This window comes from Octodon degus, unplaced genomic scaffold (genome assembly GCF_000260255.1).
Source record: "Octodon degus isolate 3935 unplaced genomic scaffold, OctDeg1.0 scaffold00113, whole genome shotgun sequence".
Classification (NCBI taxonomy): domain Eukaryota; kingdom Metazoa; phylum Chordata; class Mammalia; order Rodentia; family Octodontidae; genus Octodon; species Octodon degus.
Genome location: NW_004524689.1, coordinates 7,354,305 through 7,368,346, shown reverse-complemented (window position 1 = coordinate 7,368,346; position 14,042 = coordinate 7,354,305). Strand labels below are relative to the sequence as shown.

Below are 14,042 nucleotides of genomic sequence, written 5' to 3'. Positions count from 1 at the left end.
TATCCCTCCCTTTCATCCTTCCTTCCTTCTTGACAGGGTCTTGTCATGTAGCCCAGGCTGGTCTTGAACTCATGACTATCCTCCTGTCTCAGCTTCCCAAATGCTGGGATTGCAGGTGTGTGCCACCCCTGTCCCCCAGGTAGGCATGCATTTATTTCCTAACTTATGTACAGTTGCTCTTCCTGGGCCTGGGTGGCTGCACATTACAGAACGGAAGGCACATGTTATAGAATGGAAGGCACTTAAAATATGTATAATTGGGGCTGCAGGTGCAGCTCAGCCTCCCATGCTTGAGGTTCTGCCGCCAGAGCCACAGTGGGAGAAAATATGTATATTTGATGGGATGCATGATAAAGAACTGACTGTACGAAAGGAGACCAGGCAGCGGCTGAGCTATGCACCTCCCGCCCTGCAGGGCCATCTGGGTCGCCTGTATTCAGCACTTGGTGTTCCCGCAGAGCCTCCTCTTCAGGGTAAGTGTGCACAGATGGCACCCTGCGCTTGGAGTCTCCACAGGTAACTGTTGGGCTTTGGCCCTGGTGTCAGGCCTACGGCACTCCCCACTGCCTAGACTCGTGACCAACCTGCCGGGTGATGCCGGGTGACCTTCCAAGCCAGAACACAGGCCCAGTGTTGGCCTCTCCTCCTCCCGACAGGGAGATGGGATTTGGGGACACGTGGGTGGCTGCAGCAGAATTAGGGGGAGGTCGGCACCCTCAGACTCAGTTCGGGGCTTGCTTCAGTAATAAAACCCAGCATGAGCTTGTACAGTGCTACAATGACAGCACCCTTGGAGGCTGAGGCAGGAGGATGCCCGGTTTGAGCGCAGCCTGAGCAATTTAGTGAGACCCGGTCTCAGAACAAATAAAATAAAGGGCCGCCGGGGCTGTAGCTCGGTGGGAAGCCCTGGGTTCGACCCCAGTATCACAAACAAACAAAACAAACAAAAATCACATAAGAGCATGACAAATCCCGCATGCCATGTGTCCCGGCCAGGTCAAGATTGGGGACTTGGGGCCACTTCTCACAGCACGGCTGTGATGAGCGTGCCAGGGCCCAGAGGCGGGAGTGAGGCTCCGCTCTCCTGCAGCAGAGGAGCCAGGACTTCAGCCCGGCAGTTGAGGCCCAGCGTCCCCAGAGACACTCTAGCAGACCACACCGGAGAGTGGCACGTATTTGCCCCGTGGTGAAGCTTTTCCACACATCCTCAAAAGCCTCGAGGTTCAGGGATTCCTACGGTCGCCTTCCCTTCTCACACCAACTTCAAGTTCAAGGGTCCCCAGGACCCCCTTGGTGGTTTTGTTGTTGTTTGTGGCCTCAGGACTGAACTCAGGACCTTTGTCCTGAGCTGCAAGTGCAGCCCTTAGTGAGACTAAATCACGCAGTAAGATGCCCAGGCTGGGCTCCAACTTGCCATCCTCCTGCCTCAGCCTCCTAGAGAATGGAGGATTACGGGTGTGCGCCTGGCTGCTCAGGTTTACCAATTCACTGGAAGGATTCACAGGCCTCAGAAAAGGTGCTGTGCTCATGGTTAGGGTTTGTTACAATGGAAGGCTACAGATGAAAATCACTAAGGGAAGTACGTGTAGGGCAGGGCCCAGGGCCAACTGCTGGTGGCCCTGCCACAGTGACAGTGCGTGGGTAGGGTTGATGTACACAGAGATGGTACAGAGCTCCCTGAGCATCAGTGTTTGGGTTAGGCGTGGCTGGGCACCTGCAGCACAGAGGTGAGGCCTGAGTCCAAGACCCCCTGCCTAAATCATGATGCTGACCCGACGATTGGCACAGCCCACTTCCCTAGGTAAATAGAGGTATTTGTACTGGTGGAGCATTGCATGGGTTACCATGTCCTTCACACTGGTAAGGGTAAAAGGGTCTATTTTGCAGAAGAGAAAGTGGGGGCCTCTTGAAAGAGGTGAGAGGACTCACCCTGGTCACATGGCTGTACCTTGGATCTGAGCCCTGAGCATCCACCTCCATGTGCAGGTCCCCCCATCAGGAATGGTGTTTCAGGAAGATGGAAGGAACAGTGTGTGCAGAGGCCGTGACTTAGGAAAGACCCCTTGACTGAAATGAAGAGGATGGAGTCATGGGGAGGGCTGTGTGGACTTGGCTAAGGCACAGGGAGTCACTCAAGGCTTTGAGAAGCAGCTGCCAGGCCGTCATTTCCATTTTAATATCCCCATGTGTTGATAGTGGACTGGGGCCTGCAGGGCCAGGGCTGGGCATCTCCACCCTGGGCTGGAGCCTTAGACTCAGCTGTCGGGCTGTGAGGAGGAGCCATGCACTTCACCCACTTGTATGAGTCAAGTAACTGACTTGGAGTCCGTTGAGACCTTTTAAACTACACTGGATAGCTTGGTGGTGGTGGCGTATGCCTGTAACCCCAGCACTCAGGAGGCTGAAACAGGAGGATTGCCATGAGTTTGAGGCCAGACTGGGCTGCAGAGTGAGTTCAATGCCAGTCTGAGCTATAAACAAGACTTAGTCTCACTCTCCTTTCAAAGAAAATTGTACTGAGTGCCGTGTCCCGACCATGGCATGATGACCTCAAGGAACAGCAGAGTGTGGAATCAAGTGTGTACTGATTTGGGGTCGCATGAACTGGGACATGTACTCGGTTTCTCTGATGTTCTGATTTACTTGGTTCTTTGATGAGATGGTAAGTGATGATGGAGAATTTATGGCCCTGGTCCTGCTACTCTGTGGCCATGATAGGTCCTTTCATTGCTATGGAATGTTAGCTATCACCACCTAGCATCTTTAGGTGTGAGCACCTGGGAAGACCTTTAGACACAGGAACTCATTCAGGCTCCATGTCATTGTGTGAAGGGTCAACATCACCATCCTGACCACCACCATCATCAATGTCAGGTCCCCCCCATCACCACCGTTACTATCACCGTCACCATGACTACCACCATCATCACCACCACTCCCATCACCGTTATCATCACCAACATCACCATCTCCATCTGCATCACCACCATCACCATCACCATCAACACCATCACTACCCTCATCACCAATATCATGGCTACCACCACCATCACCATCACTCCCATCACCGTTATCATCACCAACATCACCATCTCCATCTTCATCACCACCATCACCATCACCTCCATCACCTTCGTGCCATCACTTCCCCGTACCATCATTGGAATCAACGTTACTGTGACTACCACCATTGTGACTTCCACCATCAGAGTTACCACCATCATCACCAACCCTCATCACCACCACCATCTTCACCACCGTGACCACCATAGCCATCGTCAGCACCATCATCACCATCATTAGAAACATCACCATGATCACCAGCATCATCTCCATCTCCACTGCCTCCAGCATCATCCTGATGTAAGAACGGCACAAGAAGAAAGGTGAGCAACAGGCACACATGCACACACATACACACACACACGCCTGTGCACACACACCGAACAGAGGTAGGACTCAGCCCCAGGTGTTCTGCTTCAGCATCCACACTCTGACCATCATGTCCCCTTCGTCCCTGTGTCCCCTGTAAAACACAGTGGTCAGATCTGTGCTCTCTGGGGCCTTGCTACCCAGAGCAGCAGGACTGACGTTACATAGGCTATTACAATTGTTGCACTCAAGTCTGATCTGGACCTGGTGAACCTGCGTTCTACAGGCACCAGGTGAGCTATGGGCACATTGAAATCTGGGTGCCTCGCCCTAAGGTTCTTCCTCCTGGACCCTCTGTGACTTTTTTTTTTTTTTTTTTTGCGAAACCAGGGACTGAACTCAGGCCCTTGAGCTTGCCAGGTAAGCGCTTATTCTACTGAGCCATCTCCAAGGCCCCTGTGACCTCAAAGAGGCAAAAGATGTTGTTGGTTATTATGGTGACACCTACTGCCCTTCGCTACCAGCTCCACAGAATCAGAGCTGAGAAGAAATCCACTTGCCTTCCCCTCTCTCCTCCCTCCCTTCCCAGATTTATTTATTTATTTATTTATTTATTTATTTATTTTTTACGTAAGTTCTCACTCTATAATTTAGGCTGGCCTTGGACTATGTAGCTGAGATGGTCATAAACTCAAAATGATCCTCCTGCTTCAGCCTCCTCAGTGTTAGGATTACAGGTGTGTGCCGTCATGCCCGTTTTAGAAATACCTTCTTGTCCAGCAGACAAGGTGGAGTGCTGCTCAGACTACATGACTCTGCCGATCCCGAGGAGCCATGCGGAGGGTTTGAGGCGGTGGCTGGGGAAAATCCTGCATCTGCCAGGTAAGAGACAGCCATTGCGTGCGTCTGCCCCAGGCCCTTGGTGTTGCCTCTCCACACCCAGGTCCTCCTCCGCTACCTCTCGGTGGGGCTCTTTCTGTCTCTCAGATCTGCTCATCTCTGTTTACATAGCAGGCACAGTCTCATCTCTTTGGCCACACACTTGTCGCCTGCGCCCCCACCATTGGAAGGAGCTGGGAGCAGGTGCAGCCCATGTGTTCCTTGTTTCTAGCTGGTTTATCTGGGGACACTGCCAATGTTTAGGACATCGTGTCAAACATTTGCTGCATGAAAAAATGGCTGAAACCTGGCAAGAAGCGCTCACCTCACCAACAGCCTAGTGTTACTTTCTGACACCCTCAGCCATGAGTTTGCTAACAGGAAGAGTGGAAAGAGGGTAGATACCATGAGGAGATTATCCAGGACCTTCTGGAAACTTCTGGGAGGACCAAGAATAGTGAGATGCGCCACTAGTTCACTTCCTGCTTTCCATCTTAAGGGCTGCAAGGTAATTCTCAGGATTTCTCCTATTCTGTGCGCAAGAAGAGAGAAGTTGGGAAGATGGACTTGCCCATTTCTCCCAAAGTCGAGAAAAAACTACCCAAAGACCCTGTTCATCCTGGATTGTTTATTTGTTTGTTTTAAGACAGATTCTTGCTTTGTAGCTCTGGCTGGCTTTGAACTTACTACACAGGCCAGGTTGGCCTTGAACTCGAGGTAACTCCTCCTGCTTCCTGCCTCAGAGTGAATACCGGCCAGCTAGCTAGCCCATGACACCTTGGCATGGCATTTGTGTATTTTTTTTTTAAATTTTTTTTTATTTTAATTTTAACATTTATTGTGTGTGTGTGTGGGGGGGGCAGCTCAGCCCACCAGGGGGCGGGGCTGGCTGGCATGTGGTGCTGGGGGATTGAACCGCGGTTCCTGTGCTTTGCCAAGCTTGTTCCAAGTAGGTGCTTTAGACCACTGAGCCATCTCTCCAGCCCATGGCATTTGTGTATTAAAAGGCCCTTTTTCCAGGAGAAATGGTGAAGATACATTAAGCTGTCGCCTGTTCTTTGGAGAGCCATTATTAATGGAAAACAATAGATTAATAGTTTTAAAACGCTTGTTCAATAAGTAATTTTTATGACTCTGGATAGAGCCCATTAAACATTTCTGTGTGTTATTATCAAGAAGTTTTAAGCGTAAAATCATAAAGTCAATAATCAGAGAATTAGTCACAGCGGCCAGCCACAGGCCATTAGTTTTAGGCGCTGTCAGTGACACCTGTGGCTTTGGAGGGCATTTTTAGTTCACCGCAGCAGTGGCACCAGGTGGGGATGGAGAAATGACGGTGCCTGCTGCCTGCCATAAACTCGAAGGGACAGCAAGCAGGTGTGAGCAGCAGGAAGCCAGGCAAATATTTACAAAGTGCAAACGTGGATGCAAAACTAAAACGATCCAGGTCAATTTGCACCTCCAGGCTGAAAACACTTTATTTCCCCAGCGAGCTCCCTTTCAGAGCCGCCCCTCCGCGAGGCGCAGCCTTGATCTCTTGCTAAAGATAGCGGGCGCAAGCAGTGCCTCAGAGAGGGAAGCTGTCACTCGAGAGTCCCCCCCCCCCCCTCCACGGGCCGCCCCGGCTGGCATCTGCAGCGGTGTATTCACCTCCTGTCCATGACTCGGTTGAGGATTGAAAAATGAAACTGTGGTTTTGAAAAGAAAAATGGCTTTGTACAAAACCATGACAGAAGTACTACAAGATAATTATGGAAACCAGAGGAAATCCAAAGAAGATAATAAAAACTGCCCATAATCCTTCTTCTCATTGATATCCTTTTTTATATTTCTCTTGTCCAACAAGTATTTCCTGAGAGCCCTCCATGGGCCAGACTCAGCTTAAGGTACTAGGTTATAGTGGGAACAAAACAAAGGAGCTGATGGTGCAGAGGAGGGGAAGGAATGATTGTGGTAATCTGAAGTCACTTAGATGGGAGGTGAGGGTGTATAAGAGCCAGGGATAAGAAGGTGGTCGGGGTAGATAGCTCAGAGGAATAAACACCTGTCAGGCAAGCACAAAGAGTTTGATCCTGGGCCCTGCATGCTGTGCTGGACGCAACTTGCTAGTACCAGAATCGGGCATGGTGGTGCATGCCTGTAATCCCAGCTACTCCAGAGTTGAGGCAGGTGGTCAGCCCAGGCAATGTAGCCAGACTATTGCAAAGTAGAATAAAAGTAGAGGATTGAAGTTTTTTTTTTTTTCTCCGAATGCCTTCAGGGGAGGTTTGGCTGGTTTAAGTTGTAGGGATTGAGCCACAGCAACCTGAGCCTGACTACTTTGTTGAAGCAGCCACTTAAAGAACTGAGCTAAGGGGTAGGCCCCCAAAGTAGAGGATTGAGAGGTAGCTCTGTGGTAGAGAGCTTGTTAGTCAGGTAGCAGCTGTAGCCAGTGCAAAGGCCCCGAGGCAGCAATGGGCCTGGGATGTTTTGGGCACAGCAGACAGGAACAAAGGGAGGGAGGTTTGGAGGAAGGGGAGAGGAGGTCAGAAAGAAGAGGAACCTGTGGGGGACCTGGAGAAGGATGCAGCCTCAGCCGGTCCACCTCAGGCCTGCCCCTTTTCTACGTCAGGTACATTGAGGGCCCCTGGCCACCTGGACCCTCTTCCTGCTCGCTGTGGCCATTTCCTGCATCCTGCACCCAACAGCAGCTTCATTTTCCGAACCTGCTCTATGCAGAAAGGAGGTGTGTCCTTTCCGCACTTTTCCTTTTGGTGCTGGGGCTGGAACCCAGAGCCTCCTGTGGTGCCCACAGAGTTCCTACCTGGCTTTCCTGTGGCTGGAACCCACATGTGCACCAGGGGACCCCTTGGCTTACCATCTGGGAAGCTGCACTTTGTGCAGAGAGAACACCAGGACGAGCCACGTGGGCTCTGTGTCCAGACTCTGAACGAACACCTGCCTTTTACTTAGTCACTTCTGCCAAGCCTCAACTGTCAAATGGGAGTCAGAGAATCCCTTCTGAGTCATTTGTGAGGGTCAAAGGAGACAGGCTCTGAGCCAGTGTTTTCTTTTTCTTTTTTTTGCAGAACCAGGGATTGAACTCAGGCCCTTGCGCTTGCCAGGCAAGCGCTTATTCTACTGAGCCATCTCCCTGGCCCCTGAGCCAGTGCTTGTCAACGTTGAGGGATGTGGAAGTACAAGGGGGACCTTCCTGAGACCCTCAACTGTCCCCAAGCCCCAAGGGCTTCCCTGAGGGCGACTGACCAGGCTCCTCCTCCCTGCCCAGCTTGGTCTCGCTGTCTCAGTCTCATGGCCTCACTTCCAGGGCGCATGGTGACCATATTGCCGCGAACGGTCCCTGACCTATAATTGCAGCCCATTAGCTGTTTCCTTCTTTCATTTGCACAAATGACTTTTGCTTCATTGGCAGAAAGAAAATTACAGGTTGGAAATCAGAATACTTCACAAAGGGGTGAAAAGGCTGCAGTGGGGCAAAGGCTTCATCATGAAGTGTCCGGCGGCCAGGTCCAAGCTGGGCCGACAGAGCATCTACTGCGGCCCCACATTCATCCGGGTAACAGGCTCAGAGGGCATCTGGGATGGGCTGCTCTCCAAAGGCCCATGTGTGTGGCCATGGCTCCTGAGTCTTAGGATGTGGCAGGGCAGAGGGCCAGCTGGAGGTGCAGACATTGGTGGGTGCTGGCTGGGTGATGAATTCCACAAGCTTCTGTTCAGCAATGAGGTGGCAGGAGCGTGCCTGGTTCTTTGAACTGGTTTTCTCAGTTTTCCGTATAGCTAGTCCTGGGGAGCTGCCTGGACGATCACAAGCACAATGGTGTCTCTGGCCATGGCCTTCAGGATGGCCAGGGATTGCTGGTTTGGATGCCTTTTTCTGACCTGGGTCAAAAAATGATTCACCCAGGTCCAGGAGTATGGCTCAGGGTGGTGCACTTGCGAGTGTGCTGGAGGGTGGAGGGCTAGAGAGGAGAGGGGGCGTTCTAATGCCAGTGTAAAGGCCCTGCTTGAAAGACCAGGGCACAGGGACCCATCCCAAGCGCCAGCTCTGAGTTCTTTCCTTTCCTGGCGGGTTCCCTGAAGTCAACTTTCTCTCCAGCCCCCAGGAGACCTGAGGGCAGGGGAGTGGCGAATCTCAGTGTCTTCAAGGGCCATGCACACAGCAGAAATGAGTGTGCCAGGGTGAGGCGGTAGTAAGGAATTTAACTCGGGTCTTCGATGTTCAGATAACACTACACAGGCGCCCCCACCCTGTGCTGGGTGAGCTTGTGGCACTTTGTAAATACTAACTCACTCCCTTTGAAGCAAGCCAAGGTGGTAGGTCTTTCTATCCCCACTCTGCAGGCAGAGAAGCAAGTGGAGATGAGGTTGGCCCAAGGTCTGCAGCCGTTAAGTGGCAAAGCCGGGGCAGCTGCAACCTCTAACCTTGGTCCTACAAAGAGTAGGGCCACTCAGCTTCTGCCCCACGATACCAGAGTTACCAGCTTTTCAAGAGAGACAGGAAGCTGGACGTGGTGTTGGGCATGATTGTAATCCTAGCACTCTGGCAGGCTGAGGCTGAGGCAGGAGGATCAAAAGTTCAGGCCTAGGCTGGGTCACTTAGAGACGTAGGGAAATCCTGCCTTAAAATAAAAATAAAGAAATAAGCGAATAATAAATAAATAAGGCCAAGAGATGTTGCTCAGTCTTAAAGGAAAAGAAAAAGAGAAAGAAACAGGACATCTATAGTTATACATGAAATCTTCTCATTTGTAAAGGTGGACTTCAGGCTGGGCGAGTGGATCAGTGTAAAAAAGCACTTACTGAGCAGGTATAAGGCTGTGGGTTGGACCCCCAGCACTGAAAAAGATAAAGCCTCCTTCAATTCTGAAGGTGATGTTTTGACCTGAGGGCTCAAGAAAGGAAGGAGGAAAGGAAAAATGGAAAGGAGATCAATCACTTGACCAGCATTTATGTAGCACCTGCTGTATGCAGCAGTCAGGGTGGCGCTAAAGGAACAGATTTGAATACAACAGAGGCCCTTGTCTCCGGAAGAGCATGTCATTTCATTCTCTCAGTCAGGCCTAGATTTTTCAAGGCTTGTGCTGTGGCTGGAACAGTCCCCCCCGCAGCCAGATTGTTCCCACGGTAGACACTGGGGTGGGGTTCTCTATTTCGCAGACTGCAGGAGCAGGGGTTGAGGCCGAGGGTCCCTCTCTACCCACCTGCGTATTTAAAGTCACTGATCCTCAAGGATTGCCTCTGTCTGGGACATCTGTGCGAGTTCCCAGGCTGGTCACTGACCCGCCGCAGCGCGCGTATAATTCTGAGAGCTACCGCTAGGGGGCCAGCGCTGCCGGTGTCCGGACGCCTGGCGGAATCGCGCCTGGTGGAATCGCAGAGAACAGCAAAGCCGCTTCCGACCAGGCAGCTGCTTTGTCGCTGTCCAGCTGCCTTTTGGGAACCCTAATCTGCACTGTCCTCCCCAAGTCGAGGTGTAGGAGCCTCCGGGGCTCCCTGAACAGTCGCAGGGAAGCGGGCAGCACAGAAGACGGGGGGAGGGGGGGTCTCACCGTCCCCGCCTCCCTGCCACCCGCCTCCCCCTTCAGAGACCCTCATCCAATTGACTGATTCATTCCTGGTGACTTCTGCAGCTCCTGCTTCCGTGGCTGCACCTTGAACTTGCATTAAGTTTTAATTAAAGCTGTTTCACCGGCCTTGCCCTTGGCTAAATGCAGCTGTGGGCACAGGGCACATAGATATTTAATACTCTGCCTGCCGATGGTGCAGGGTGCCCAAGGGTGTACCCGAGCCGTGCCCCGCTCACAGCGATCCGCCAGCTCGCTTAAGTGTGCCCACAGGCCCCGAGCGGGAGGCTGAGCAATAACTATTCATTGCCCTGGGTTAAGTGTGCCCCTGGCACCCGTAAACTCGACACAGTGATTAGCACTCTCCCAGCGAAGGCTGCCCAGGTCCTGCCAATGTCCACGGGCCCTAAATATAGCTGTGTGGGGGCTGAAAGGGCACCTGGTCGCCTCTCCCCATCTTTCTTTTAGCAGAAGCCTTGCCCTCCTTCCCAAAGTCCAGCTCCAGGGCCCCACTGGCTTCCTGCAACTGTGGCCTGGGGGTGGGATGCACCCCAGTAATACTGAGCCCTCCTACACTCTCATTAGGCACCTTTTCTTCCCCCTGGGAAGGGTGGCTTCTAGGGATGAGGATGTTACAGGGCTTTCTGAAGTTGTCCTGAGCCTGGAAATGGGTGGGGGTTCTTTGGGGTTAGGGGACAGGAGAGCTGAAGCTCTAGGAAGGCTGAGTGACCGGGTACTTCCTCTGGGACTCTATCCCCTACCTCAGCTTCCCCTTCCAGCCCAGGTCTGCAGCAAAAGCAATTGGGGGTGAGGAGTGGAGAGAGTGGAAGTCAGGAGGAGAGCTAGGGGTGGGCCAGGCTGCCCGCATGCAGGCTGGGCAGAGACGGCACAGTGGGGTCACCTGAGTCCTGATGAGACTGGGACAGTTCTGGGCTCAGCACTGCAGATCCACCAGGGACTCGATCCTGGGGAGTCCAGCATGGTGGTCACCCTAAGTCTGGCGCCCTGGAGGGTCACAGACATGCTCTCTGGCCTTTGAACAGTGAGCTTTCTCTGCCTCTGCTATTGGATCCCACGGAAAGGAAAAGGGTGAAGAAAAAAATGGGTGAACTCGGGACAGGATGAGGCGTGAGGCCCACAGGGAGGCCTGGGGACCTCGTTCTGAGTGCTGGCCTCCTTCTGTGCCGTGTACACCCACCCTTGGCTTCACCAGCTGTGCCCGGTGCCCCAGCTGCCCCCTTGGCCCAGCCCAGGGCAGCAGCTGAGGTGGCGACATTGCCCCAGGTCTGTTGACACTCGAGTCCCAGAGCATAAATGATTTTCTTGTCTTAATGAGGAAGTACCTCAGCTGCCTGGATCTTTCGCCAGCCGCCTGCTGGGTTAACTGCCAGTGCTTGTGTGCTTGGCACAAATATGTGCCTGCTCACCTTTGCCCACTGTGTGCCAGGAGATGTGTTTTGCCCTCTGTTCTGCAGGTCTCCCGGCCTCTGCCCCTGAGGAGTGACAATAGACAGGTAGGTGTGGCAGCAGCAACCTTCTGGAAGGTTCTGTCTGCCCAGCACTTGGGGATGCCATGTGGCAGGAGATTTTGGTTCCACTGACCTCATGTGGGGAGTGCCAACTCTTCTGGGCCTGGGTTTTTTTTTGAGACAGGTTTCACTATGCAGTTCAAGCTGGCCTTCAGCTCATTTTGTATCCCAGGCTGGTCTTGAACTTGCAATGATCCTCCTGCCTCAGCTTCCTGAGTACTGGAGTTTCAGGTGTGTGCCACCACACCTGGCTTGGGCCTGGGTCTTGGCAGCAGATCTCAGAAGCTTCCATTGGTGGCCTCCAGGTAGTGCCTGAGGACACCTGAGAGGATTGCTGAGGAGGGGACCTAGCCTGGAGAGGGGACTGGGCTGGAAGCCTCTGGAGTCTTTCCATGCTGAGGCTCTCTCTGGTGGCAGGAGTGCTTCCTTTGCAAGCCACCTGCCATCTTTCACAGTTGTCATCACACCTTCCTTCTGTCCTTGGTGTTCCCCAGCCTCTGGGAGGAGCTGGGCTGCTCCTCCACTTCCCAGCCTCCCAAGCACTGCCTGCCAGTCCTAGGATGGGGGTCGGGGCCCCTCCCTGTGCCTCTCACATCATTACTACCACCTTCATTCAAAGCCCTGATTGCCATTGTCCCATTAGAGGATGGTGACCAGAACCAAGGACACATAGCTAAGTGGCTGGCATTCCTGGCAGGGGTGCAGAGGCACCTGCTGTGTGCCCAGCACCTCCGGAGAAGCCTGCTCCTCTCACAAGGGAGTCAGGGTACAGTTTGCAGGGCTCCCTGAGTGGCTCTTGATGACCTTGTCACCTGCCTGGCTGTCCCCCAAGTCTCCATTCTCTGTGACTCCTGGTAACAGTGCCCCCCTCTCCAGGTGGTTTCTACATGTGTCTTGCTTCTCCAGAGCCCCTGGCCGCTGTCCCTTCGAGGGGAGTTGGTGGCCTCTCTGGGGGATGCCAGTCTGATGGGATTGTATGTGGACATCAGTGCCATCATGGTCACCATCCAAAGCCCAAGACAAGACCTTCTTCAGAGGCAGAAGGTCAGTAGGGGGCTGCGGGCCCCGCCAGGCTGGGGCGGGGGCTCTGCAGCATGGCACCCCAGTGAGCACTGTGCAACCCCTCCGGTGCCAATTCAAATGTCCACCTGTGGCACTGGACAGATTTAGGCAGCAGCCTTGAAAATTGGGCCCCATTAACGTAAAGTGCTCCGCTCGGCAGATGAGGGGCTCCTGCAATCATGTATTCAGCGAGTCCCGATCGTGGTGGCAGGAGCGTAATTACCATCTCTTTAAATAGCCCAAAGTTGCCGTGTAAGAGAAGACGACTCACATGACATTTGCTCCCAGCTCACTTCCTGCTAAAAATATCCCAGCTAAATAATATTTCCTGGTTGCACTGGAGTGATCGACCCTGACCTGGGCCCCGCAACATTGGCAGGTTTGGTCCAGAGACTAGTTAGAAGGATGGGGGGCCCACGGAGGGAGATTTTTAGTGGTCGCAGGGGACCCTTCTGCCTCCCCAGGCGCTGAACCACTCTGTGGAGCTCCGGCCCCTCTGGCTGGTGAGCAGCCACTCTGCCTATTCCTTAGAGGCTGCGTGCCCACCGGGTAAGACCCAGGGGCACCCCAGTGCCTGCTTTTCTCTCATCACTCTGTCCCCTCTGTTTTCCCCTTTCCCCTAGACATCATATTCCGCTATCTCCTACTTACCTCTCCTCTTATTAGCCCATCCTCGGCCTTGGATTCCTGAAATACTTGACACAAAGAGAATGTGACTTTTGTAAGGGGACATACACGTGTGCCCTGGCAGGCAGGGTCCTGTGTGGAGGCACCCCGGAAGTAGTTATTTTCTAAGGGCCATGGGGTGGGGGTGCAGGAATTCTTGAAGGGAGGCCCCATGGACTCTGAAGACCAGGACAAGAGAGGCTCTGCAGCCTGCATCAGACCCCTGCAGGGCTCTGGGTCCTGGTGGCAGTGGGACATGTGCCTTAGACCACATATGTGCTCCTGACCTCATTCACCTTGGGCTGGAGCCATTACCATGCACCTTGTGTAACACAAAGAAGCTGGCAATCTAGAGGCCCGCTTTCCCCCGCCAGGGAATTTAAATTCTAAAGAACTCAGTATGCAGAGTTAGGTGGATCAAAGGTTTCATCCTGTGTGGGTAGATCGGAGATGACTAACACTTCGTATTCGTGCAGAATTTTATCATGGATGAAGTTCCAGCAGGAGGGCTCTAGGGAGTTTTGGGCATTGGGGATGGCCGTGCTGAGCTCACGGACATCTCCTTCCCTGTTGGTGATATTTGAAATTGCTTTATTTGGAGACAAATGCTTTCATTTAGCAGCTGCAGAGCTGGCTTCAAATGTCCCTGTGAGAGGGCTGACACAACGAAATTCTTGCTAGAGTGTAAACAACTGATATGAGCCGTGTTTCTTAAGAGCAGCTGTGGTAATGGAAGGGGCACTAAGTTAGGGCACGGAGCTGGAGACACTCTTGGCAGAGGCATTTCTATGGCTTCCTGGAGGCAGCCTGCTCCTGGCATCTGCTTTGTCGTGAGCCTTCTAGCAGAGCCACATGCCCAGGTACCTGAGCATGGTGTCTTCTTCTTCTTCTTCTTCTTCTTCTTCTTCTTCTTCTTCTTCTTCTTCTTCTTCTTCTTCTTCTTCTTCTTCTTCTTCTTCTTCTTCTTCTT

The 14,042-nt window shown here is 52.9% G+C and overlaps 1 protein-coding gene across 1 annotated transcript in view; it reads left to right on the top strand.

The window, feature by feature from the left end:
• The first annotated feature begins 4,121 nt into the window (after positions 1-4,121).
• The window catches only part of CUNH1orf127 (chromosome unknown C1orf127 homolog), a 16,366-nt gene continuing 6,445 nt past the window's right edge, over positions 4,122-14,042 (top strand). Inside the window, exons 1-6 of the mRNA XM_023699385.1 lie at positions 4,122-4,254; positions 6,863-6,978; positions 7,664-7,807; positions 11,291-11,329; positions 12,251-12,388; positions 12,871-12,955. Coding sequence (XP_023555153.1) covers positions 4,122-4,254; positions 6,863-6,978; positions 7,664-7,807; positions 11,291-11,329; positions 12,251-12,388; positions 12,871-12,955 — 655 coding nt within the window. The remainder of the gene's footprint in view (positions 4,255-6,862; positions 6,979-7,663; positions 7,808-11,290; positions 11,330-12,250; positions 12,389-12,870; positions 12,956-14,042) is intronic.